Source organism: Acomys russatus, chromosome 13, assembly GCF_903995435.1.
Source record: "Acomys russatus chromosome 13, mAcoRus1.1, whole genome shotgun sequence".
Lineage (NCBI taxonomy): Eukaryota > Metazoa > Chordata > Mammalia > Rodentia > Muridae > Acomys > Acomys russatus.
The window spans coordinates 16909815-16932496 of record NC_067149.1 but is presented as its reverse complement, the minus strand read 5'-3'; the positions used below and the strand labels follow the sequence as shown (position 1 = coordinate 16932496).

Here is a 22682-nt window from a genome sequence, read left to right as displayed (position 1 = left end):
AAGGTACCTCAATATGGGGGCTGTTTTCAAGAGTTATAGGGAGGTTCTTCGGAAAGAGATGAATCTGAACAGCCCGGGACTAAGGCTCATGGTTCTCTGTTATCAAAATGACTTTCAAAGCTGCGGCAGGACCAGGGACCATTGGGGATCCTGTTCACTTCCGGGGATGGATAATCATGCTGCAGGGGGGTTGTTTCTACATGGCCACCATGATGCCCCCTTGGGAGCCATTGCTAAGGTTGGGGCGGGGGTGGGGCAGTGGGTTCACAGACATTTCACTCAGTTTCCACAGGTGTAAGACTGCTTCCTGAGCCCGGCATGGTGGTGCACACCTTTAATGCCAGCACTCAGGGAGGCAGAGGTAGGTAGATCTCTGAGTTCGAGGCCAGCCTGGTCTACAAAGCAAGTCCAGGGACAGCCAGGGCTACACAGAGAAACCCCATCTCAAAAAACAAAACAAAACAAAACAAAACAAAAGACTGTCTGCTGTGCTTGTCTGTCTGTGGGGTGACTTACATGTACCCTTCTTCATGTTCTCTTTTTGAAGTGAATAATTTTATTCTTTATTCTAGTTGTTTCTTGAGACCAGTCTGACCATATAACCCTGGCTGGTTTGAAACTCACTCTGTAGAGCAGGCTGGCCTCGAACTCACAGAGATCTGCCTGCCTCTGCCTCCCTAGTGCTGGGATTAAGTGTGTGTGCCACCACACCTGGGCGTACCATTATTTTGTATTCCTTGTCTTTACATATTTTGCAATCTTTTCTCCCATTCTGTAAACATTTTTAAGCATTAATAATTAATTTTCAGCAGTAATCTTTCTATCCTTGAAGTTATTTAGCTATCTTACGGAACATTTGGGAGATAGAAGGAAAATTCCCATCCCATAGTTGTTACCGCTTAATATATAAGGAAGATTCTGCCCATGGGTTGTCATGGCAATTACAGCTCAGTGTAGTGAAACTCATTTACAGTGCCTCAAAACTGACCCTACCAGCCAGGTTCAGAACTTCCCAACAGGTGTGGTGCGCAGAGACAGGAGGATCAGGAATTCCAAGGCCAGCCTGGGCTACATGAGACCCCATCTTTAAAAAATGTAAATCTTCAGAAGGTTCTCATCTTCCCCCAACCAAAGCTTACCCCCATCCAGCACTGCCCTCCCCTCAGCTCTTGATGCCCCACCATGTTTCTTTGCCCCTATGCTCTGGAGCCCCTCAGGCTCAGGGTCGCCACACTGTCCTGTGGCTGGCTTCTTTATCTTGGCATCATGTCCAGTCTGTAGCATGTGTTACTACTGCCTTACTTCTGAGAGCTACTGGGATAGCCTCGGCTTATCTCATATTTTTGATGGCTCCCTGCAGAGCTGTCACCTTTTAGCCAGCGTGTGCTACTGTGAGTGTGGCGTACAGACGCCAGCTTGGGTGGGCCCTTGCTCCTTTCCTTTGGGGTGTCTCCTCTGGCTGGCCCCCTGCTTTTTAAAAAATATTTCCTTTATCCATGTGCGTTTGCCTGCATATATATGTTCACACATCTACCGTGCCTGAGGAGGCTTGAGGAGGGCATCAGACTCCGACAGCTGAAGTTACAGACAGCTGTGAGCCACCGTGCTATGGTACTGAGAACGAAGCTCTTCTGAGACATCATGGCTCCAGCACCTCCTGACTTTTTTCTTTAAAATAGTAATAATTTCTGCTGTAGTGAGTATTGCTTTGGGCTTTTCCCTGTCTTTGTTTTGAGTGTGAATGCTCTCAGGTTTATCAAGGCTGTCCTGAAAATCTTTGGCCCAAAGGTATGTAGACAGCCGTGGAATGTCCTTAATCTTGGAACAACTACCTTTGACAGCGCTAAAGCCATTTTTATTATTCCGTTTCCCCCTCCCTGATGTAGAAGAAAACCTTTGTTTGTTGCCAGTGTCCTGCTGACAGTTTACCTGTGGAGGAACCAAACTGGGCCATCCAGCTGGGTGGGCTGTAATGATTGGTCTCAAGATTAAATCTTTAGGGCTCAGGTGTAGCTTGCCTGACACTCGTGAGGCCTTGAATTCCACCTCCAGCACTGGAAACATAAGACAAAGATCCAATCTTAAAACAAACAACAACAACAAACAATGAAAACCTCAAGTATATGATATGTGCGGTTAAGAATGTCCCGCCGGGAGGTGGTGGCACGCACCTTTAATCCCAGTACTCAGGAAGCAGAGGCAGGCGGAGCTCTGTGAGTTCAAGGCCAGCCTGGTCGACAAGCGAGTCCAGGACAATGAAGACTTCACACAGAGAAAATCTGTCGGAAAAAGCAAACAAAAAATGTCCCCAAGATCCAGGTAGGCATAGAACCTAGTGACTCTACTGGAGATGGGTCTGGGCATTCTGAGAGCGGCTGTCCTTCACTCAGAGTGACATGGGTGGAAGTGGGCCAGACTCTTTGAGTATTTTTACGTGAACCTTCTCATCCAAAACTAGTGCGTGTTTCAGGTGCCATTGTTCAGCCCAAAGCTGATCATTGACTGGTAAGAATCACCACTTCCTTGTAAATCGTGATGTGCACTTAGGCTCACCTGGGTCCCTATGGATCTGCTGGTCCACACCTCCAAAGCAGAGGTTTGAGAGATCTTGGCAGTGGAATCTTGAACAGCATTTCACTCACATGTACATATAAAACCCCCTCCCCATGCACGCACTCCCTTTTCCCTTAAGTGTCATTTTGTTGACTTGCCTGTTTCTCCAGAAGTTTGGAATTTTTTTTTTTAATTGTCTTTAAAGAAATCAAATTGTTTTGCCTCATAAACTCATCGAGGGATCCACCCACTTTGGGAATGGCTCCATGGTAGGGTCATCTCCCCTGCCTTGGGTGAGCTCGCCTTGTCCTGTGGAGAATGGCAAGCATTCCTCCCAACTTTCTCCCTGGGGCCGTGTCCACTTCTGAGGCCCTAGGATGGATCAGGAGACTCACTCCCTTCCCTCCTCCAGTGACAAGTCACCAGGAAGCAGGAGGGAGCTGAGGAGGACAAAAGCTGGTCCCTAAAGGTCACATAAGAGGCTTGGCTTCTACCATGAAAAATAGGAATAAGAAGCCAGGCCTGGAAGTATCCCAGAAGAGGAAGGGAGGGAGGGCCTGAGCTGGCCAGCCCAACCTGGGTGCCAACAAACAGAACAAAGACCTGCCCCACCCTGGCTGCACTGGAGCCGGCCGTGTGGGATCATAAGGACAGTGGTTACCTTGCTCAAGGCAGCCGCTTGTGCCTCCTAGTCTGCCTGGGTGCTCTTGTCCACAAAATCCGAATTGTTTACCAGGTAATGACTAAGTGGTAGGGGGGTGAGGGGCTACTCATTGTATGGAGGTGGGAATACACACTGGGACCAGGAGTCCCCTAAGCAGAGGCTCCCAGGTAGCTGGAGATGTGACCTTGTGATCCTTAACCCCCTCATGCAACCGGCATCTCTCACATTGGCCCGGTGACTCTTCCCCACAGGTAGCCCCAAAGTTCAACAGCAAGGATGCATGGAGAACAAACCTATTCAAAGTCCATTAGAGGAACACTTATCCCAGGAATGCACTGGCAGTCTTGAGGGTGCACAGAGGGAAGCCACTCCTGCTGGCTTCCTCCTGGCCTGCCTCCCAGCACCTGAGACTCTGCCTGACACGGATGCTCCAAAACTACAGGCTAATAGGAGAAAGGAAGTAAGCCAGGGCAATATGGCCTCTTGTAAGCTCACGCTGAGCTCTGGTCTTGGATCCTGGCCTTTGTGTCCTCTGAAAAGCTATAGGTCTTGGACGTGGGAGCTCCACATTGCAGATCCCAGGCTCCAGGCCTCAGATGCGGGGGGGTCTGGATTCTGACATCTGGGCTGCAGGCCTCACTCGAGGATTCTCGCTAAATTCTAAGTTATAAGCTCAGAGAAAGCTCTGGATTTGAGGAACCTGCCTCTGGGACTCTGTGGTTCTGGGTTTTTTTGGTTTTGTTTTTCTTTTGTTTGGGGTGTGGTTCAAGACAGGGTTTCTCTGTGTATCCTTGGCTGTCCTGGATTCACTTTATAGATCATGCTGGCCTCGAACCCACAAAGATCCACCTGCCTCTGCCTCCTGAGTGCTGGGATTAAAGGTGTGTGCCACCGCGCCCCGGCTGACTGTGGTTCTGGATTTGAGGCTTTCAGGCTCTGAGCTCATCTCAGATGCTCTAGACTCTGTTTGAGCTATAGATCCCTACAGTTCTGAGCCCAAGGCTGTGACTCCTGGTTCTTAGGCTTAAACTCCAGGTTCTAGAGCAGTGGTTCTCAACCTTCCCAGTGCTGCGACCCTTCAATACAGTCCCTCATGTGGTGGTGACCCCCAACCATAAAATTGCTTTTGTTGCTACTTCATAGCTGTAATGTTGCTACTGTTATGAACCGTAGTGTAGCTATCTATGCAGGATATCTGGCATTGGACTTCCAAAGGAGTCACAGCCCACATGAGAGGCCCTGGTCTAGACAGTCCATTCTGAACTTCAGGCCAGATGAGTTTGCCCTGAGCCAAGAAGCATCATGACGCCTCATGCCTAGAACATTATTACCTCCTGTAAAAGGGTTCCTGTTTGTTCTCACGGATGAGGCTTCCAAGGCCTGTTGCAGTGTGTGGCAAAAGGTGGTTGTTAACAGCACACACACACACACACACACACACACAGGTGCGCACACACGTGCGCACATGCGTACATGCGTAACTCATTCCCGAATCCATCCCCTATCAAACACACAACCCTGTTGAAACCTAGGGACAAGACAGGATGCTGTTCCTGCCTTCACTGTGGCTGTAGCAGGAGGCCAGGCCAGTGTGGTGGTCCTGTGGGGGAGGCACAGCAGCCCAACTAAGCTTCAGCTTGGTTCCTGTCTGGCTCAGGTGTCTATTCTGCAGGGGAGAGTGAGAACAGGATAGCAGCAACATGCTAAATCCCGGGAGATGCTACCTCACTACACCCTGATGGACTGTGGCACTTTGGACAAGGTCCTTGCTAGGAGTCTGGCTTTTTACTGTGTGTGATGGCCCAGCAGTCTGACTCAGGAGAAAACCTCCATGTCCGGATGGATGGTCGCGCTGTTGAGCAGCAAGAATGTTGACATCAACAATAGTCAGTGGGGACCCCAATCAAGAGACCCAAGTGACCAGAGATGATTAGGGCTGAGAGAAGCCACTGATCTGGGACACGTGACCAGCGACTTGAATCAATGAGAGAAGGTGTGGACACTGTGATGACCAGGAGTCAGCTCAGAGGTCTCAGGCAAGATTGTGGTTGACCAGACCTGTTGTCAGCCACTGGTCAGGGATGTGGGTGACTCAGGATGGGGGTTACTAGGATCATGAGGTTCTTGGGTACTTGATAGATGAGGGTAGAAAAGATACTGGTGATCAGAACTTTATGGGATCTGTTGGCATCAACAGCTCTAGTGACCCTAGAATTCAGTAACCTGATACACCAATTACTGCATATTAACCAGGGACTAGTTAAGGAGACACATGGTCAGGAGTGTGGGATGTAAGGGATTTGGGAGAATGGGGGGCGGTGCTAGGATCAGACTTTGACACTGGTAACAGGATCGTGATGACTGGAAGTGAGCCCTCAGGGGCATTGGTACCAGAGTTCAAGACAGCATCAGGGAAGATGCTGCAATGAGAGGATGTGGTAAGTGGGCACATGGTTAGTTAGTGATAGAGGCAAATGACCAAGGTTATTGTTAAAGAGACACTGAATGACCAGTCATAATGGCCACATGTCAGCTTCTCAGGCAGTAAGGTGGAAAGATCCATAGTGCCCGAGCGATATAGAAGTCCCACAACTCACCCCACTCCAAAAGAAAAATCACTGATGATACCATTGGTGGCCCAAGACACCAGTGACTGCCTGCCCCTGGGAACCACATGCTAGTCATAGGAAACCTTGATGACAGATTCTAGTCATGTGATGAATGACAACTGCCAACATCTCTGCCAGGGATGACTGGTGGCCCCATTATGCACAGGCCAGTGACCAGACACATCACTGACCAGATACATACCGAGTGATTGGTTAGCAGTTTCTCTCAGGGCACCAAGGCAGATGCATTGGTTAGGAATATTGGTATCTGTGGCTATCCTGGATCACTGGTCAGAGACAGAAATCTGTGATAGGCTGACCAAGTTTGTCAATGAACAGATTTGACAATCTGCTGTCCTAGAAACCAGAGCTGACCACACCTGAGGAGACCTGAGTGCGACCAGGTCAGATATTAGTTCTCTAAAAAGCCCACGCAGGGACCTGGCTAGGCTCTCAGAAGGGCACAGGCTGTTCAAGGTCCCTGCCATCCCCATCTATCTCTCCCTGGGCCCCAAATGAGGACTTCTCTGACAGACAGAGACAGCAAAAACAAGATCACCTGATGACTCAAACCACACCAGGGATGCGAAGGATCCCAGGGACCCAGTGGACAAGGCTGCAGCATTCACAAAAAGTATTTTATTATTTTTAACAGTATTCACTTTAAAGGAATAGGAGGGTAGCATACAATTTTTACAGACAATATTTAAATGTTGTACATCGTTAACAATAACTTAGGTCACTAATCCAAAATAAAACAAGCCAAAAACATGAAAACAGAAAATACTGCCAATTCCTTTTTCTTATGCGGGTACTAGCACAAAATAAGTTACTTCAGGTTAGGGTGCTCTGCAGCAATTGGACCCCGATATTGCACTTGGGTGACTAGTCAGCACAATTGTCTGCCCGGGCTCGGGGTGCAGGGTGCGGGGGTGGGGGGGGGGGGGGGGGAGGGGCCCTTGCTGGCTGCTGCTGCACCACCACTGCCACCCGCACACAGAATGGAAGCTTGGGACACATTTTATGTACAGCTGTACCTTAAAGGGTCCAACCAGCCACAAGCCCAGGATTGCAGGGCCACTGCCTGCCTGCCCCATGTCCCCCAGCAACCAAGAACGTAAGGTCCCCTTGTTCCCAGTCTCCTGCTAGGGCCATGGGATCCAAGAACCAATCAAGAACTGTGAGGCTCAGGCCTGGTTTGCAGGTTTTATTCTTTTTCATAGCGGGGTTTGGGCTTCTGTGGCAACGTACAATTGACTGGACCCAAAACAAGTTTAAAAATAAAACCGCTCATCAGCGAGTTAAGCTTATGCAGTTTGTTTTTTTTTTTTTTTTTTTTAATATTTTCTTATTTATCTTAGAAGGGGAGGGGGTCAAGGGTTTAGCAGAAAAAGGGATGTATTTACAGGGGTGCAACTGGACTAGAGCACAGGCCGCAGCTTGGCCCATCTGGGTCACAGCAGCTTTGGCCTCTCGAAGGCAAGGGAATGATCTGGAGACGTTTCCCTTTCCAGAGAATGTTTCCTTCCTGTGACCCAGCCCTGGCCTGGGAATCTGCGCAGGACCGCCTGCGATTGTCTCTACCCTCTAGGGCTGCGTCAGGGCAGGGGCTACCCTCCAGGCAGCTGGGGAGGAGGCTCAGAGGGACTTGAGGCCCTGTAAGTCTGCCCCCCAGGGCCCTGAGTGGTGGCAGTGGGCCCCAAGGAAGGAGCCAGAGAACATAAACAGCCCATGCCTCCATGCCTTCACGTCTTTGTAAGAAATAAGAGCAAAATAACTTATTAAAAAAATTTTTTTTTGCCTATTCCTTTCTCCTTCAAAAATGTTTTCATTTTCCTGTCTCCAGTCTCCTTTTCTTGCTATAAATCTTTTCATTTTGCTCTCCAAACAACTATTCGTGAAAACACTTTCCTGGGCAGCACCCGGGGCACACACAAGCTGCAGCCCAGTTAGAAATATTCACAGTAATGGTGGCACAAGTCTGGGCGTCCTCCAAGGAGAGGTGGCTTCGGCCAGGTGAGGCTGGCAGGAGGAAGTGGGTCTCTTGGCATGGGAGGGAGCCAAGAGTATGTTCCACCCGTCCCAGGAGTGCCACCCTTGATGTCCATGTCTGTCCACTGGGAAGCTGCACCTAGCCCATGGCAGTCACCATGCTGGACGGGTGGGGGTGGCCAAAGGAGAGACTGGAGGAGGGGTGGATAGGCGTTGGTGTGGGTAGGATGTGTCCAGAGTGGCTGAAGGGTGGGAGGTGGCCTACAGGTGCCATGTGTCCAGCCAGGGCAGCCGCACTGAATGGAGACGATTTCTCCTGCATGCACTTGGATAGCTCCTCAAAGCATTCAGCTCCTTTCTTGCTCTTCTTGGATTTGCTGGACATCTTCCGGTTCCGGGTCTGGATCCCTTCCTTCTTCATGGTCAACGGCCTGTTAACCTGGGAGCAGCAAACAGAGCCCTTAGGACGAGTTCCCTATAAACTATCCCTTCAAACGATCTCCACAGGTGGAGGGAGGGTAAGTTATTTATATCCCCCAGGGGGCCAGGAATTTGTGCCCTCAGCCTAGCCTGCGATGTCATCATTTCATGAGAGATCGCATGGCTCTAACAGCCCACGTGGTTGCTTCCAGTCCACTAAATGCCTATACTGCCCCTCTCCTCCGACACCTCTAATCTTTCCCTGTCCCCAACTTTTCCTAACGCAGAGGTACCGATCCCCTGCTGACCCTGCCCCCACTGGTCCCACCTCCAAAGCAGAGGCATCCTTCTTACAGGACGCCATGCTGGCACTCTTGGGCTGGCCAAGCAGGCTGCCGGCTGCGGCTTCCCAAGCCAAGCCAAGCTGGTGATTGTAGCTGGGGCTCCCAGTGGCTGGCCGGGGGCCGGGCCACGCACAAAGAACTGAGGTCCCTGGGGAGGGGTGGGGTGACTCACATTGTGCAGCTTGTAGTAGAGGCCACAGGCGTTGCATACAGGGTCCCCGTTGGCGTTTCGGCGCCATAAGGTGGTGGTTGTCGTCTGACAATTTGCACAACAGGTGCCCGCTCTCCTGGCAGCAGACTAGGAGGGGAGGGGTAGCGTCAGAGGCTGTCTCCCATGCCCCACCTTGACCTCCTTCTGGGCCCTTAGCACCACCTCCCCCACCCCCCACCCCACCCCTACCCCCCACCGCCCCACTCGGGGGGGCCCCAACCCTCCCGGCCTAGCCCAGTAGCAGTGCCTCCCACTGGGGAATCAAGCATCTCTGACTCGATTTTGGAATTTGAGAAGTAAACTAGTTGAGAGTCACAGAAGTTGAATAAAGAGTTCTCAGAATCTAAAGGATTATAAACACAGAAAACAGCCACTCCCCAAACGGCCTGGCCATCTAATTTCCTAGGTAAGGAAACCGAGGTCCCAGGGAGACTTTAGTCCCTGTGGCCACCCTGCGTTGCTTTGTCTTCAGTTGCATGCCTCCCCCCCCCCACCGTTCCCCCTGGAAATCAGAATCCTGGTGAGTCGTGGTCAGAAGGCCACGGCAATGAGACCCTGCACTGCCCAGGAGCACCCAGAAAGACCTAGGGACGTTTGAGCCCAGGATTAAAGTGTGGCTTTGCCTTGTCCTACACAGGATCTGCAAGTCACCAGGAGAGATTTAAATTAAATTTAACTACACTTTCAAAACTAAACATTCAGTTCCCTAGACTGCACTAACCGCATTCCTGGCGATCAATAGTCAGGCTAGCCAGAGGCTTCCACAAGGACTAAGGTGCAAAGGCATTCCCACTTCCTGCTGGTCTAGAACCCTGGGCCCTGAGAGTTCACACCTGCCGCCTTTACCAGCCCCTAGTCCCAGACCCCCACCCCCACCCCCCAGGAAATACCAGTCAGAGGTGGGGAGGGAAGAGAGGAGGTCTGGTCTCTAGAACAAGGAACGAGCGGTCCAGAGAGAGAAACCTTTTTCCTAGAATACAGATCACTCTTGTGCCCCAGGTAAAAAGTCATGCCCTATGTTCCTCCCTCACCCCTCCCACCCGCCACTCCTGCCCAGCAATTCCTAGCACTGAACTCCACTTGGGCAGCCAGTGCGGGGTGGGAGCCAAGGCCAGCTGACTCCAGAGCGGCCCCCTGGGCCTGAGCCTGCTCACGGAGGGGACCAGAGCTGGCTGCCTCGCCTCGGGGGCAGGGTGGGTGAATAAGCCGCCTGAAGCTGGAATTCTGACTCAGGGGCCAGCAGCCGCCGTATCCTCCTCCCACCCCCACCAGCCCGCACCCGCCCTCACACTGCTGGGGGGGGGGAGGGGGGGGGGGGGAAGAAAAAGGGCCCCAAAGCGGGTGAACGATTTAAAGTCATAAATCACTTCGCCCTGAAAAAAATATATTTATTATTCTTAGCATTTTACACATTATTTGCAGAGTGGAGGGTATTAGAAATTTCAAAACAGCCCAGCGAGAGGCAGGACTGAGTCGAGGTGGCTCTGAAAACTTGCCGGTCCGGAAACAGATACACGGAGTTTCCTTATCTACCGGCTGCAGATGTCCGGATAGGAAACTCCGGCAGGAGATCCGAAAGGACATTTTTTTAAAATCACTCAAATGAAAATACACAGTATAGGTGACTCCATGGAAAAATAATAAAGGGCAGGTTTTTTTGGTGGCTGCTGTGTGTTATTTAAATAAGCGAGGAGACTGTGAGCTGGGAGGCGAGGGAGGGCGGCCGGAGTGGCCACAGGGAAAAGTACTTCATGACCCTATTTTTTTAAAAAAGATCGACTAGGTGGCCAGAGCACGAGGGTGGGCTGTTGGATCCTGGGCTCTGGGAATCCTTCACCAGTGAGAGGGCGAGGAGGGGTGCCCGGTGGCGGCAGGACAGGAAATTTGGCAGGAAAGAATCCGCCAGAACGAAGACCGACCCGACTGACCCCCGAATGATTTGACTGATAAGAGAGTTTCAGGTGCTGAAGTGTCTCTGTATTTGAAGTTTTGTTGTTGGGGTGTTTTCGTTTTTTTTTTTTGTGTGTGTGTGTGTGTGTGTGTGTGTGTGTGCTTTTGGGTTTTTTGTTTTGTTTTCACCAGCTCTGCCCAGTTGGCGGCCACCGTGGCCCTTGTCCTGCCCCAAGATGCGCATGCACTCACGCATGCACGCACGCACGGTCTTACCAGCCTCCTCTTGGGCTTGATGAGCGGCCGGTTCTGTCCATTCATCTTGTGGTAGAGCCCGCAGGCGTTGCACAGGTAGTGTCCCGTGCCATCCCGTCTCCAGAGAGGGGTGGCTGTGGCCCCACAGTTGACACACTCCCGGCCTTCTGCAGGGGAACAAGGAGAGACACAAGGCCTTCTCAGCCTCTACAGGAACCAAGTCTGACAGGGTTTTTGTTGTTGTTGTTGTTGTTGTTTTGTTTTTTTAATCAAAGGAGACTTTTAGTCCCACCCCGGACAGAAACAGGGACTTTGGGCGGGGGTCGCCATAAATGAAATCCTGAGTCGTTTGGGGACAAATCCTTGGTTCAGATGCTGCCGAGGAAAAAAAACAAAGAGAAACAACAAGTGCGGGGTGCCAGGGCTTCTCAGAGCCAGCAGCAAGTTACCCGGAAAAGGAACTGAAGGCCAGCTTTATGGAACACAGGCTACGGCCAGTCGCGCAGGCCACAGTTGCCTAGCCTGACCTGGGCCTAGGGAGGCTCTCATTCTCTCTTGCCTGCTATTTCCTCTCTCTTTTGCCTCCCCAGCTGTGCCGGGTTCTCCGTGCACGGTCCTCATCTCCACTCTCAGCCCCTCGCTGTCTTTATGCTCTGTCTAGAGTCGGAGGGAGAAACTTTTCTCTTCCTCCAATTTTTCTCCCTTCTCAACCAAAACCCTAGAATTCAATGATCGTTGTTGTTGTTGTTTTAATGAAATATATAAGGTGTTCTTTCACTTTAGGTTAGACAGCCTTATTTTCTGTTGGTTTTGGCCATCTGGAATTCAAATAAAAAACAAAACAAACTCGGAAGAAAAGGGCTACAAAAAGGCCAAGACTTTGCCAAAAAGCAGTGTGGCTGGTCTTAGCAGGGCAGGAGCTAGAGTCAAGTTGGGGCTGGAGTGCAGTGGGCTGAGGGCTTGGTGACTCCTTCCCCAGGAAACTCTTCCTGATTTAGTTGGAGCTGAGTCGCTATGAACTGCAGCAGGAGAAGGTGGTTCCTCATCTCAGGGCTACACTTCGGAGAGAACCTTCCCCTCCCTTCCGTGGCTAAGACCTATGGGAAGGAGCCTCAGCGCCAGGAGTCACTGCCTGAGGGCCCTACTGCTGGAGAAACCCAGCTGGCTCCAGCTACCACTGGGAAAGGGGTGCGGGCACCCGCACACACAGGTTCTCACTCCTACCCTCTGGGAGAAGGATCCGGGTCACTGGGATGCAAACAGGCCTTGGGAATTTTGCTTTGGGGGAAATCTCCAAGGAGATCTGGACTCACCCGCAGTCCTAAAACTGGGCTAGCAGAGTTGGAGAACCAGATTCCTTTAGGGCCTGGATCTCTGCAGTGCCCGCAGCATGCACACACGCTCACAGATACACGTACACACATGTACACACTGACTCCTTCCCTCACCTACACCCTCCATTCTCCCCCCCCACACACACACACCCAGTCACGAGGCGGCTGGCTGCTCCATTTCAGCTGAGCGTTTGGGAAAGAGACAGGGAGATAGGGTTCTGAGTGTAGCCTGATGCTTACCAGCCTCGAAGAGAAGGGTGTACTGAGGGATGGAGAGAGGGGCTGGTCAGTGGGCGGACTAGGAGCACTCAAGCACAGAGTGAAAGTTTTAAGGTTTCCTTCCTTTTCCCCCTTCCCCCCTGCCCTGTGGCCCCCAATGGGGAGCCTCAAACACCTGTGAACTATCAGAGAGAGGACCAGGACAAGCACCCATTCTTGAATCAGGTGCTCTAATGTGGGTGGTCCCTCTTTCAGATCACAAACCCCCTCTTACAGAGGCACACCCCACCCACGAGGCCCTGAAGTCCCATGGCTGCCTTTACCTGAGCAGGAACGCGCCTTGCTTCGCTGCTTAGGGGTGAAGCTGGAGGCTGGTCCACCCAGGAAGCCTCCAGGATGGAAGAGGCCGCTGCCATAGTCGTGAGCCGAGGCAGGCACATAGGAAGGATAGGTGGGTATTGGGTGGTGCGTTGCGGGCTGGGTGCCCATGGTAGCTAGGCCTGGGCGCAAGGGACTGCCACCTTCCATCTTCATGCTCTCAGACAGTGACACTTGGTACTTGACACCATCCTTGTCCTCACCCCTGGCTACACTACCCCCTGCAGAAGACGAGGCTGGAGAGGCAGCTCCTGTAGTGCTAGGGTCTGGAGACACTTCTTTGGGTGGCGTGGGTGGGAAGCCAAAGAGATGGGAGCCAGAGTGGGCTGCTGTGGGGGTGAGGGAGGCCACTGAGCTCCCACTGCCTGCCCCACTCCCAGCCGCAGCCCCTGGGTACACAGACAGAGGCCCTCCGGGTGCTCCAGCAGCTGAGGGGTGCAGCGTGGTCTTGGAGAATGGGCTGACGGTCCAGGGGCTGTGGTGATGGGCAGCGGCGGCAGAGAGAGCTGCTTTGCCCCCGTCCAGCCACGGCAAGCCTGGGCTGTGCAACAAGTGTGGTCGGCACATCTGGCCTCCGGTGAGCCGGGCTGCAGCAGACGGAGAGGGGGTAAGGGTGGGCAGGGGCTTCAGACCCATGACACAGGCACATAGGATCACAACTCAGCAGCCCCACCCTTTAAAACATCAGAAACATAACACCCCAGCCTGTAATCAACAGTATGTCAATGAAAAGCCTAAGGACAAGTGACACAGAGCAACTCCACCGGACAGGGCCCAGAAGGACCTCCCCCCCCCCCAAGACAGTTGGAAATGGACAGAAAAACACTACAGGTCTCAGACCCTCCCCAAGAGGTCACTGCCTCCACCTTCCTAGGCCCGATTTCGCAGCTGCTCAGATTCCTGTGGATCCCACATCCGGGAAGCAGCAGCGGGCCCTCGTCCTCCCCTCCAAGGCCTGGCGCGGGCGCCCGGCTTCCAGAAACCCCAGGGACCGCCGAAGCTCACCGTGGGCCGGGCTGTAGGAAACGCGCGCGCGCGCGTGGGCCGGGTTGGCGTAATATGGGTTGCCCTGCGAGTCGAGATGGTTGAAGAAAACATCCACCTCGTCAGGAGGCAGCAGTTGCGCCGGCTCCATGTAGTTGTGCGCCAGACCCGGATGGTGCGAGTCGGGGTGCTGCGCATTCAATACGGCGGGGTGAGCCATCCAGCGAGGCTGCTCGGGCGCCACCTCCATGGTCCGCTACTGCGGCTTGGGATCCAGGCGAAGGCGAGGCGGCCCTGGATGGCATAGGGGATGTGAGGGACACTGCTGACCTCTGCCACCAACCCCCAAAGTCGGTGTCTTGAGAGCAAAAGGGCTCCAGCGGAGCTCCACTGAGGACCAGTCCCGGGTGGGAGGAACGCGCAAGGTTTAAAACGAAAGGAAAGTGGAGGAAGGGGTTCAGCCTCATACACTCGCAGAGAAACTCGCGGTCCCATAGCCACACACCCATGCACACGAGGTCACACACAGGAATGGGCTCTGACACCGGTGACCCCAACAAACGCACGCGGAACTGAAATCGGGTTCTCACACTGAGCCTCTGTCTTCTGGGCACATAACCTAAAAGTTAGAGACAAGAAGAGCCTAGACATCCACTCTGGGGCACACAACCCCAGACACACACACACACACACACACACACACACACACACACACACACTCATTCACTTACATTGGCAATGTATACACAAACTAAGCTCCGACACCCCCAACCCCAAACACGCACACGCAGTTGCTGAGTACCGGTCCCCAGTGCAGTCTCCAGCAGCCAACAGGACCTTTTCCCCAAGGCATAAGGACGTAATCATCTACAGAAGATTCAGGCCTGAGCTCCACAGAGATCTCGCCAACCTAGGAGTGCCCACAAACCCCCTGAACCTCAAACTTACACTCGCAGAGGCGCGGGAAGGGGAGGACTCAACAGTAGAGAGCAAGGGACACCAGGAGAGCCCCGGGGACCGCGGGCCCAGCAACAGCGCGTCCCAAAGCTGGCCGATTCACGGGATAGGGGTGGGGAACAGCGCGCGTCTCGGCCTCCGGCCCGCCCGGCTCCGGCCCCTCTGCATCCTCCGGCCGCCCTGGCGCCAGCTGCCGACTCCTGCACAGACATGAAGCGGGGGCCGCGCACGCCTAAGAAGCTGGCGCCAGCCAATCAGCGCCATGCACCGCCCAGCCTCCGCCCCCCCCCCCATTGGCTGCTTACGTAGCTTCGGCCGCTGGACTCTAGGACTGACCCGAGAGGTGGCCCCCCTTGGCCGCCTTGCCCCCTCCCAGCACCCTCCCTGAGGCCTCTGATGCCAACGTCCCCCAAGGGACCATCGCCTGGGGCCGAACCCTCCACCCCTCCGGAAGACGCAGGGGTCCTCCAACCTCTGCCCTCCCAGCAACTAGCCACGAATGGGGTCCCTGATTTCCCAGGAGCTGAGACACGCACCTTTTGGGTATCTTTCTGCTGGGACTCCAGCTATTCACTCTTTCTGGCGGAGCCCCACCTCCCTGGCTACGGATCCCGGCCAGCCCGAGTCCAGCTGACTCTCCAGACCCTCTGTTCTCCTATCAGGGCTGGCTGTGCAAGGGGATGGTAGGATTGGCTGAACAGCACGAGTCTAGGGACCGTGGACCCCTCTAGGGCACCTGAACTTTGGGCTCTTAAGGCTCTGCTGGACCGAGGGTCGCGGTCGGGCCAGTGGCCCAGGGAGCGGGGAAGGGCTCCGGGCGTGGCCTTAGTAGACCACCAGGCCGAACTGCCTGAGGCGAGGCCGTGGAGCCGGGGACTGGCGCCAGTGTTGACTGGAGGGAGACTCCTGGGGTATTAGCCATATATATTGTTTTTTCCTCCTAGGGATGCCGGAGACGGCCTTTAGGGAGAGAGAAGCAATGTTTTGAGCACTTTGTTCCCAAAGTCACCTGGAGTTTTTCTTCACCACACCTCCATTCTGGAAAGGCAGTGAGCTCCGTGGCTGGTATACAAGCCTAGCTCCCACCCTGGGTATAGACTGGAGACTTAAGCTCCAGAGGCCAAAAAAAGGCTTGCGAATCAAAGACTTTTAGGGGACTCTAGACAGGTGCGAGAGATTGGCCGAGCTCGAAGCCCTCCATTTACCTCTTCTATCTTTGCAGGGCTCGATACCTGCCCTCTCCCCAGGGAATAATTCCAGAGGGGGTCCCAGGTTGGTCTCGAGTAGGGAGAGGGCTGGGGTCCCCGCCGCCCCCAAGGATGGGGGAGGGGCGGCGGGATTGACAGTCCGTAATTGGGTAACTGGAGGCGGCTTCTCCGGCCCGGCGGCCCCGCCACCGCGACGCCGGGCCCCTGACGTCACCCGATTCGCCAGGAAATGAACTTTTTAATAATCCAAGGAGGGAGGAAAGCCCTCGGTCCCCTCGGCTCGGGGGGCGCCTAGCCCGGCTCAGCTCCTCGGGCGCGCCCCCGTCACCCCCTCCCAGGTCCTCTGCGGACAGCACTGTGGGGCGCGCACACGTCAGGGCCTCCTCCGGCCTCTGCGGCTGGCGTCCATCTGTTTGTCCGAGGCCTTGGAACAGGTAAAGGCCTGGGGCCCGGGGTGCAGAACTCCACTGGGCAGGAAATCCCTGGGCGGGCGGCGGGGGGAGGGCGCGGTTCCCCCTGCTGTCCGCTGTGTTCCCCGCGCCTCTGCGCTCCAGAGACAGCAGGAACCCAGAAGGCTCGGGAGTCCGCTCCCAGCCTAGGCGGGAGGTCGAGCAAGAGGGCTCCATAGGCTAGTGGGGCGCAGGACTGCAGTGCCTCGGGGCCGACTGGGCAGGTGGGTGGTCTCAGTGCTGCCCGGCTCGCGCTTCCACTGAGCGGTCCACTTAGAACACGCATCCTCTCTCAGGGAGGCTTTCTCGGCTTCTCCCAGCCTTTAGCCCACGATATTTCATTAACGCGCAAAGCGAGATCGCCATGGAGTTTCCAGAGTGTTCGATTTCCCTGGAACGTAGCTAGAGAGTCTAAAGGCCTCGCAGCCCTGGCGATAACCCCACTTTCGACAATGGCACCCCATGTGCCCGAATCCAAGGCTTCTGCTTGTGCGGACTTCCAGGAGAGCGTGAAACGCAGAGGACGCTACCCTGGCCCAGTCACCGCCGCCGCAAACTGGCAGGGCAGGGGTCTCCCATCACCGCCATCCCCCCCCCTCGCCCCGCCTCCTAAAGCAGGTAATTTCCCTTTTTTCTCCCGAAGTCGCGATTAAAATTATCTTTCTTTTTGGATGAGATGGGAGTTGGGGTTTCCATGCCACATCGCCGACGGGGCAGCGTCCTGCCTCTCACAGAGGTGAAAGTGGTCAGCCCGGCGGGTCCCCATTCGAAACGCGAGGCCCAGTGTTGCCCACCCTGCTGGCTCAGAGCGGAGTGCAAAGGGGATTTAATTACTCCGTTCGGCAGCTCAGAAAATCGCAACAAGGGCTTAACCGGGCGGTTAAGTGACGTTTGAGCCTGGGCCTCAAGAGACCCGCAACAGCCTCTCTGCCCACAGACTGGGCATAGAGGAGGAGAGTGGGGTCTTGCCAGGTCGTCTGATTGAAGACCTAAGGCTGCCTTCTGGAAACTGCAAGCAACCAGGCGGCTGGGCCAAGCCCCTGCCGAGGTTTGGAGCCCCTGCGTCCGATGCGGGACTGCGGACTTTTCCAGCAGGAACTAACCCGTCTGAAAGGGAAAATTTCCGGCTAGGTAGCAGAGCACTGAATTAGAGAATACAGGGGAGCCTGTGTTGATCAACGTGTGAACCAGATGGATCCACAGCCAAGAACCCACGACTAGGCCAAAGATGAGCCGCTACTAAAGCCCAAACAAACACCGAGGGCCAGTTCCCAGGACAGCTTAGACTCAGCTTCCCGCAAAACCCCCGTCACCCTCCCCCCAAATGAAAGCAGACTTATTCCAATTTACAGACCCCCTACTATGAGGTCCCTAGAACACATTCAAGTGAACACTTGCTTTAAAAAAATTTTTTTGTTGTTGTTGTTGCTGTTCTTTTTGGAGCATATACCCGAAGCTGCTCTTCTCTGAACTAAACTGTCCTTTCCCTCTCAAGGTGGGGGGGGGGGGGGTTCTCCGAGAACAGAGGGACCTTGGCTCCCAAACTGAATTTGAATTTTCTAAGCACCTTTTTTTTTTTTTTTTTTTAAAAGAGTGACCTGGAAGCTTTTTCAGAGAAGGGAGCAGTGCAGAGGGGTGCTCCTGCGTGGGAGCTGGGTTCTGTGGATCCAGGCCCGGTTCTGGGTGTGGCCCGGCTCCTGCAAACCAGACGGAAAGGGGATGGAATCATGCAGGTCCTCAGTACGTGCTACCCTCCTCGCTTGCCCTTTGTTTAAACTTCGACTTTCCAAGCATCCCTCTGGGATCACAAGTTTGCCCTCTCTTTGCAACCTAATTCTCTTCTTTTTCCTAAGGGCAGCTAAGTGGCTGGCTAGCTTAGTGCTTTTTTTAGGGCTGCCTTCCAAACCCACGCTGCTGCTAGCAGCCTAGAGGCCTCCAGCCCTCTGTCAGCCACGAGCTCTGAGGGACACTGGGAAGGAAGTGGAGAGCTTCGACCACTATGGCTCAGAGTCCCCTCTAGGTGGAGGGCTCCTATATGTCCCAGGCAGCATCCATCAATTCAGAGGGGCTCTATCAGCACCCCTTTGCTTTTTGGGATTCTCTTCCGGCTCCTCAAATCAAAAGACCCCGGTATGCCTACCAGCTGCCATCTTACTCTGAGTCTTTTGGAAATACAAGGACTAGGACGCAATGTCCTGGGTGTCTGGCCGGCTGATGCCAGGTGCCTTCCGACTCAGAAATTTCTAGTCAACTTCTAGCCTTCATGCCCCACCCGCAGACAGTCGGGGAGCCTTTCCCTCTTTGGCCAACAGCTATGCTTTGCTCAGAGGCCTGGGGGTCAGGAGCTTGACAACTGCTAAATTCATTTCGTTGGATGCAATTTGCTTGCAATTTGTCAACCCGGCTGGGAAACGCTCTCCAGACGCCTGGCAGACGCTTTGGCTCTACCTGGTTCCTGGATCCTGCCTGCCTATAAACGAATCCCGACTTGGGTCCCCGTGTAGACCCATAACTCACCCCCAAGATGCTCCCGACCTTGGGAAGCAAGTTAGTTAGTTAGTTTGTTACCAAAACAAACGAATTTATTTCCTTGTTTTCTGGTAAAGGGGCAGACGCCCCTCGGGAGGTCCTTCTGAATACAAGACCTTTCCCCACACTGCTGGGGTAAGCTCGAGTTCAAGCCTGGCCACCACCGAACGGTTCGATGACCAGCGTCCAGACAGGCCCAGAGGGCCAACTACGCCTATCCATAACGGATCCCCTAGCCTGCGTCGGCCTCTTGAAATCCCATTTATTGAAATCCCACTGAAAGGATTCTAACTCCGACTTGAGCAAGGGAAGACTTCCATACCCTGCGCTCTCCCCCCACCTGCACCCTCACATACAAGATAAAGGGCCGTGGGGCACTTCGAGCGGGGGGGGCACAAGCAGGAGCGAGCCGGGTTAAGCCGCGCAAAGCCGGTGCACGGGACTAGCTGGCAGGTGCAGCCAGCGCTCCGCAGCCCGGCTTGGGCGCATCCGCCACCACAACTCGGGGGTGGGGAGCAGCCGAGACAAAGGCTCCAGATCTGGGGTGGGAGGGGGTGCGTCGCAAAGCTCTAGAAAGCTGGGTCTAGAGGTCCGGCGCTGTTGAAAAACGAAAGGCAGGAGCCCCAAGGCGGGCCTTTGAGTTTCCGGGTGACTTAGGTTTGAGCCCCTACCTAGTAGGACCGTGTGGTCCGGCTGTAGGAAAGGCCAAGCCTGGGTCCGGGAGGCTCGGGACAGCGCAGGCTGAGTGCAGGAACTTACCGACTGCGGCGCGGTGGGCGGCGCCCTCGGGCGGCCACGGCCAGGGCTCAGCAGGGAAGCAGCGGTGTGCGCGGCGTGGCTAGTCCGCCGGCGGGAGTCAGCGCGGCAGAGGCGGTCACCAGTAGGGTCCCCCTGGCAGCGCCGAAAGAAAGCTCTCTTGCGCAGGCGGCCGCTTTTGTCCGCCTGATGCGCCCCAAGACCGGCTATGGTTGAGGTGATCTCAGGACAGACCTGAGCAGCGAACACCTCCCCGCTGGTCTGGCCACCTCTCTTGATTCTGGCTGCTTCTCGGTTCCCGGCCGCAGCGCGGCAGCTTTTTATTTCGACATCACTTCAGGCGTGGGGGGGCGGGCGCCGCAGGGGGGCAGGAGGGTGCCCGGGCTCTGCGCCCTGTCTGCCTAGTACAGCCGCTGCGCTGGCCAGGCTTGGGCTACTAGTCGGTCGAGGCGCACACACTCTACAGGCCACTTCCGCCTTTTCAGGGCCACGCAAGCACTTCATCTCTCAGGGATGTAATCTCAGAAAGCCTGGGATGTCTCTGTTTTGAGACTCTCCCTCACAAGCAAGTATACAGACACCTGCCCCTCCGTCCATACACACACTGTGCACGTGCTGTCGCTGTGTTGATGTCCCCAGACAGGCACTCTCTCTCTCTGCACACAAACACCGGTGCACATACAGACATAGTGGACACACTCACAGACATAGTCACAATTCCCTCACTTCCTACACTTTTGACTATGTGTAGATGCATTGCCACTTCCTTCCCCCACAGACCCTCGGTTCCCAACTCAGAAGCATTTTAGGGATGGGGCTTCTGGTGTGTCCTTGGCCCATACCTGGTAAACCTTTTGCATCAGAGTGCCACAAGGAAAGCAAGAGACTTGTCCTTAGAAGGATGCGGGGAGTCAGCCTGGCGGTAGTCTGCACCCTAAGGAGGCTCCTGAGCTAGATTGCAATGAGAGAATTCATTGCTTGTACTTTTCCTAAGGCCCTCTGAGAAAGACTGAATCCTAGTGTTCTCCAAACAGGGAGTGGGTCTCCTCCCCCCCATCCTTCTAACGCCAGCTGTTTTGGGTCTTTCTGAACCTGCTGTTATGTGTATGCACCCTCTACACACAGTCCAGGCTGTGTGCCCAGTGGGCTCTGTATTTACCACCACGAGGAGCTCATAGAAGTGTTTCCCTAAGTATTTGTGCGGGGTAGTAGGTCAGGTCATGCCACAACTGTCATGAGGGTGTGACCCCACAAATGCACATAAGAGAGCATCTGTGGAACTGAGCGCTTGTCTCTGTGTCCAGGTCATCTCTGAGATGGACCATCATCTTCGAGAGTCATGTGATAGGCAGCAGTCTATGAAAATGTGTGTTACCTTTGTGCATTTGTGTACCTACCTAGGTATGTGTGTTGTGCTTGTGTGTTTAATAGCCTGGCTGTCTGTGTACATCTTTCAATGTGTGTGTGTGTGTGTGTGTGTGTGTGTGTGTGTGTGAGGGGGGGGGAGAAGTTTGTAATGTGTCTGCATAACTGACAATTCTATTAATTAATGGGAGGGGTGTCTGTGTATCTGAGGCCATACAGCTGTGTGTGTGTGTGTGTGTGTGTGTGTGTGTGTGTGTGTGTGTATGTTTAAAAGCAAGATCTCACTATGTCACCATGTCTCACCTGGAACTCACAGTGATATGCCTGCCTCTGCCTCCTGGAGTGCTGGAATTAAAGGTGTGTGCCCTGCCACTCAGGGGTTGGCGTGTCTCAGTGACAAGTGTTGCTGTCTAACTTTGTGATGAAGGTAGATGGGGGGCCAAACATATCCAAGTAAGTCTGCATATCTGTTGCTACAGGTGGAACCGATGTGTTGGGCTTTATGTGTCTGAGGGGAGGGCACCTGTGTCTATCACTCCAACCCTGGATCTGTGTTTCTGTGTCCAGGGCTGCTCTGTGTCTGGTAAGGGAGGGGTGTAGAGACAGGAGTGTATCCTCCAGGCTCCCTGGACACCCGCACCCTTTTCTAAGCAGCAGGGCAGGCAGCCAGTGGAGCCCCGGGGTGCCATTTACTCTGGCACTTTCTGTCTGTCTGTGGGAGGGGGAGATGAGCTGATAAGCCTTATCTGCTATTACCAGGGGCATGCTGAATAACCGTTCTAATGAGGTGACCTCACCGGGACCACCAGCTCCCAGGCCTCTTTCCTATTGCGTAGGGACATGGCCATCCAGACCTGGAGCACAGAGCCATTGCCCCAGAGACCTGGTAGACCCTGTGTCCCAGAAACACCCCCCACCTTTTTTTTTTTTTTTTAAAGGTTGGCCTTGTTTCTTAGAGGAAGGTCCTAGGTACCACAGCCAGGAATCAGTTATCTCTTCTCTCTGGGCTGGGCCTTAGAACGACGAGAGCTTTTCAGTCTGGTCTTCTAAAAGCAGCCAGTATGAGGCCCAGAACTTGGGATGGAGGGAACTGAAGCCCCAGTGACAGAAAGATCCAGAAAGAAAAGGGCAGACAAGCAGGGATCCCAGGCACAGATTTTTTTTTTTTTTTTAATGTAGCCACACTAAGGGGGCAGAGGCACTAGCAGGATGGGCCTAGGGACCGGGGCACTCAGGCTGAAATAAACAACTAACAAGTGTCAGAATGAATCAGAAAAGGGGACATAACAGCCAAGAAAGTATCAACCAGAAAGAAGCTCGGACACAGAGACAGAATCGAGATGCGGGGAGTGGAGAGGAACTACAGAAACAGACGAGAAGAAAAAAAGAAAGGCCCAGATAGCCTGGGGTTGGGGGGCGGGGTTGGGGGGGGGCGATAAAGAATGGACCAAAGATGGAGAGGATGAGCCAGCCCAAGTGAGGCCAGGTCCTTGGAGACCCGGCAAGGCTTGAGCTAAGGCTCGGACCCCTGGCGGGGCACGGATCGTGGGGCGGTGGCGACGGGC

General features: G+C 54.2%; 1 protein-coding gene across 1 annotated transcript; it reads right to left on the bottom strand.

The window, feature by feature from the left end:
- Positions 1–7615: 7615 nt before the first annotated feature.
- On the bottom strand, positions 7616–15030 carry Gata2 (GATA binding protein 2). The gene is made up of 6 exons (XM_051154873.1): positions 14802–15030; positions 13875–14147; positions 12815–13456; positions 10960–11105; positions 8755–8880; positions 7616–8257 (listed from the first exon to the last, which is right to left on the bottom strand). Exons 2-6 carry the CDS (start codon positions 14101–14103, stop codon positions 7958–7960), a joined length of 1443 nt encoding a protein of 480 aa, XP_051010830.1. The 5' UTR covers positions 14104–14147; positions 14802–15030; the 3' UTR covers positions 7616–7957.
- Between the last annotated feature and the right edge of the window lie 7652 nt (positions 15031–22682).

Bases quoted from the DNA above. Each gene is read 5' to 3' on its own strand.
- Gata2 (XM_051154873.1), bottom strand. From the start codon at position 14,103: ATGGAGGTGGCGCCCGAGCAGCCTCGCTGGATGGCTCACCCCGCCGTA. The intron at 11,106-12,814 runs GTAAAGGCAGCC...GTTCCCCTGCAG, and splicing joins CAAGGCGCGTTCCTGCTCAG to AAGGCCGGGAGTGTGTCAAC. The intron at 8,258-8,754 runs GTGAGTCACCCC...TGCTGCTCCCAG, and splicing joins TCTACTACAAGCTGCACAAT to GTTAACAGGCCGTTGACCAT.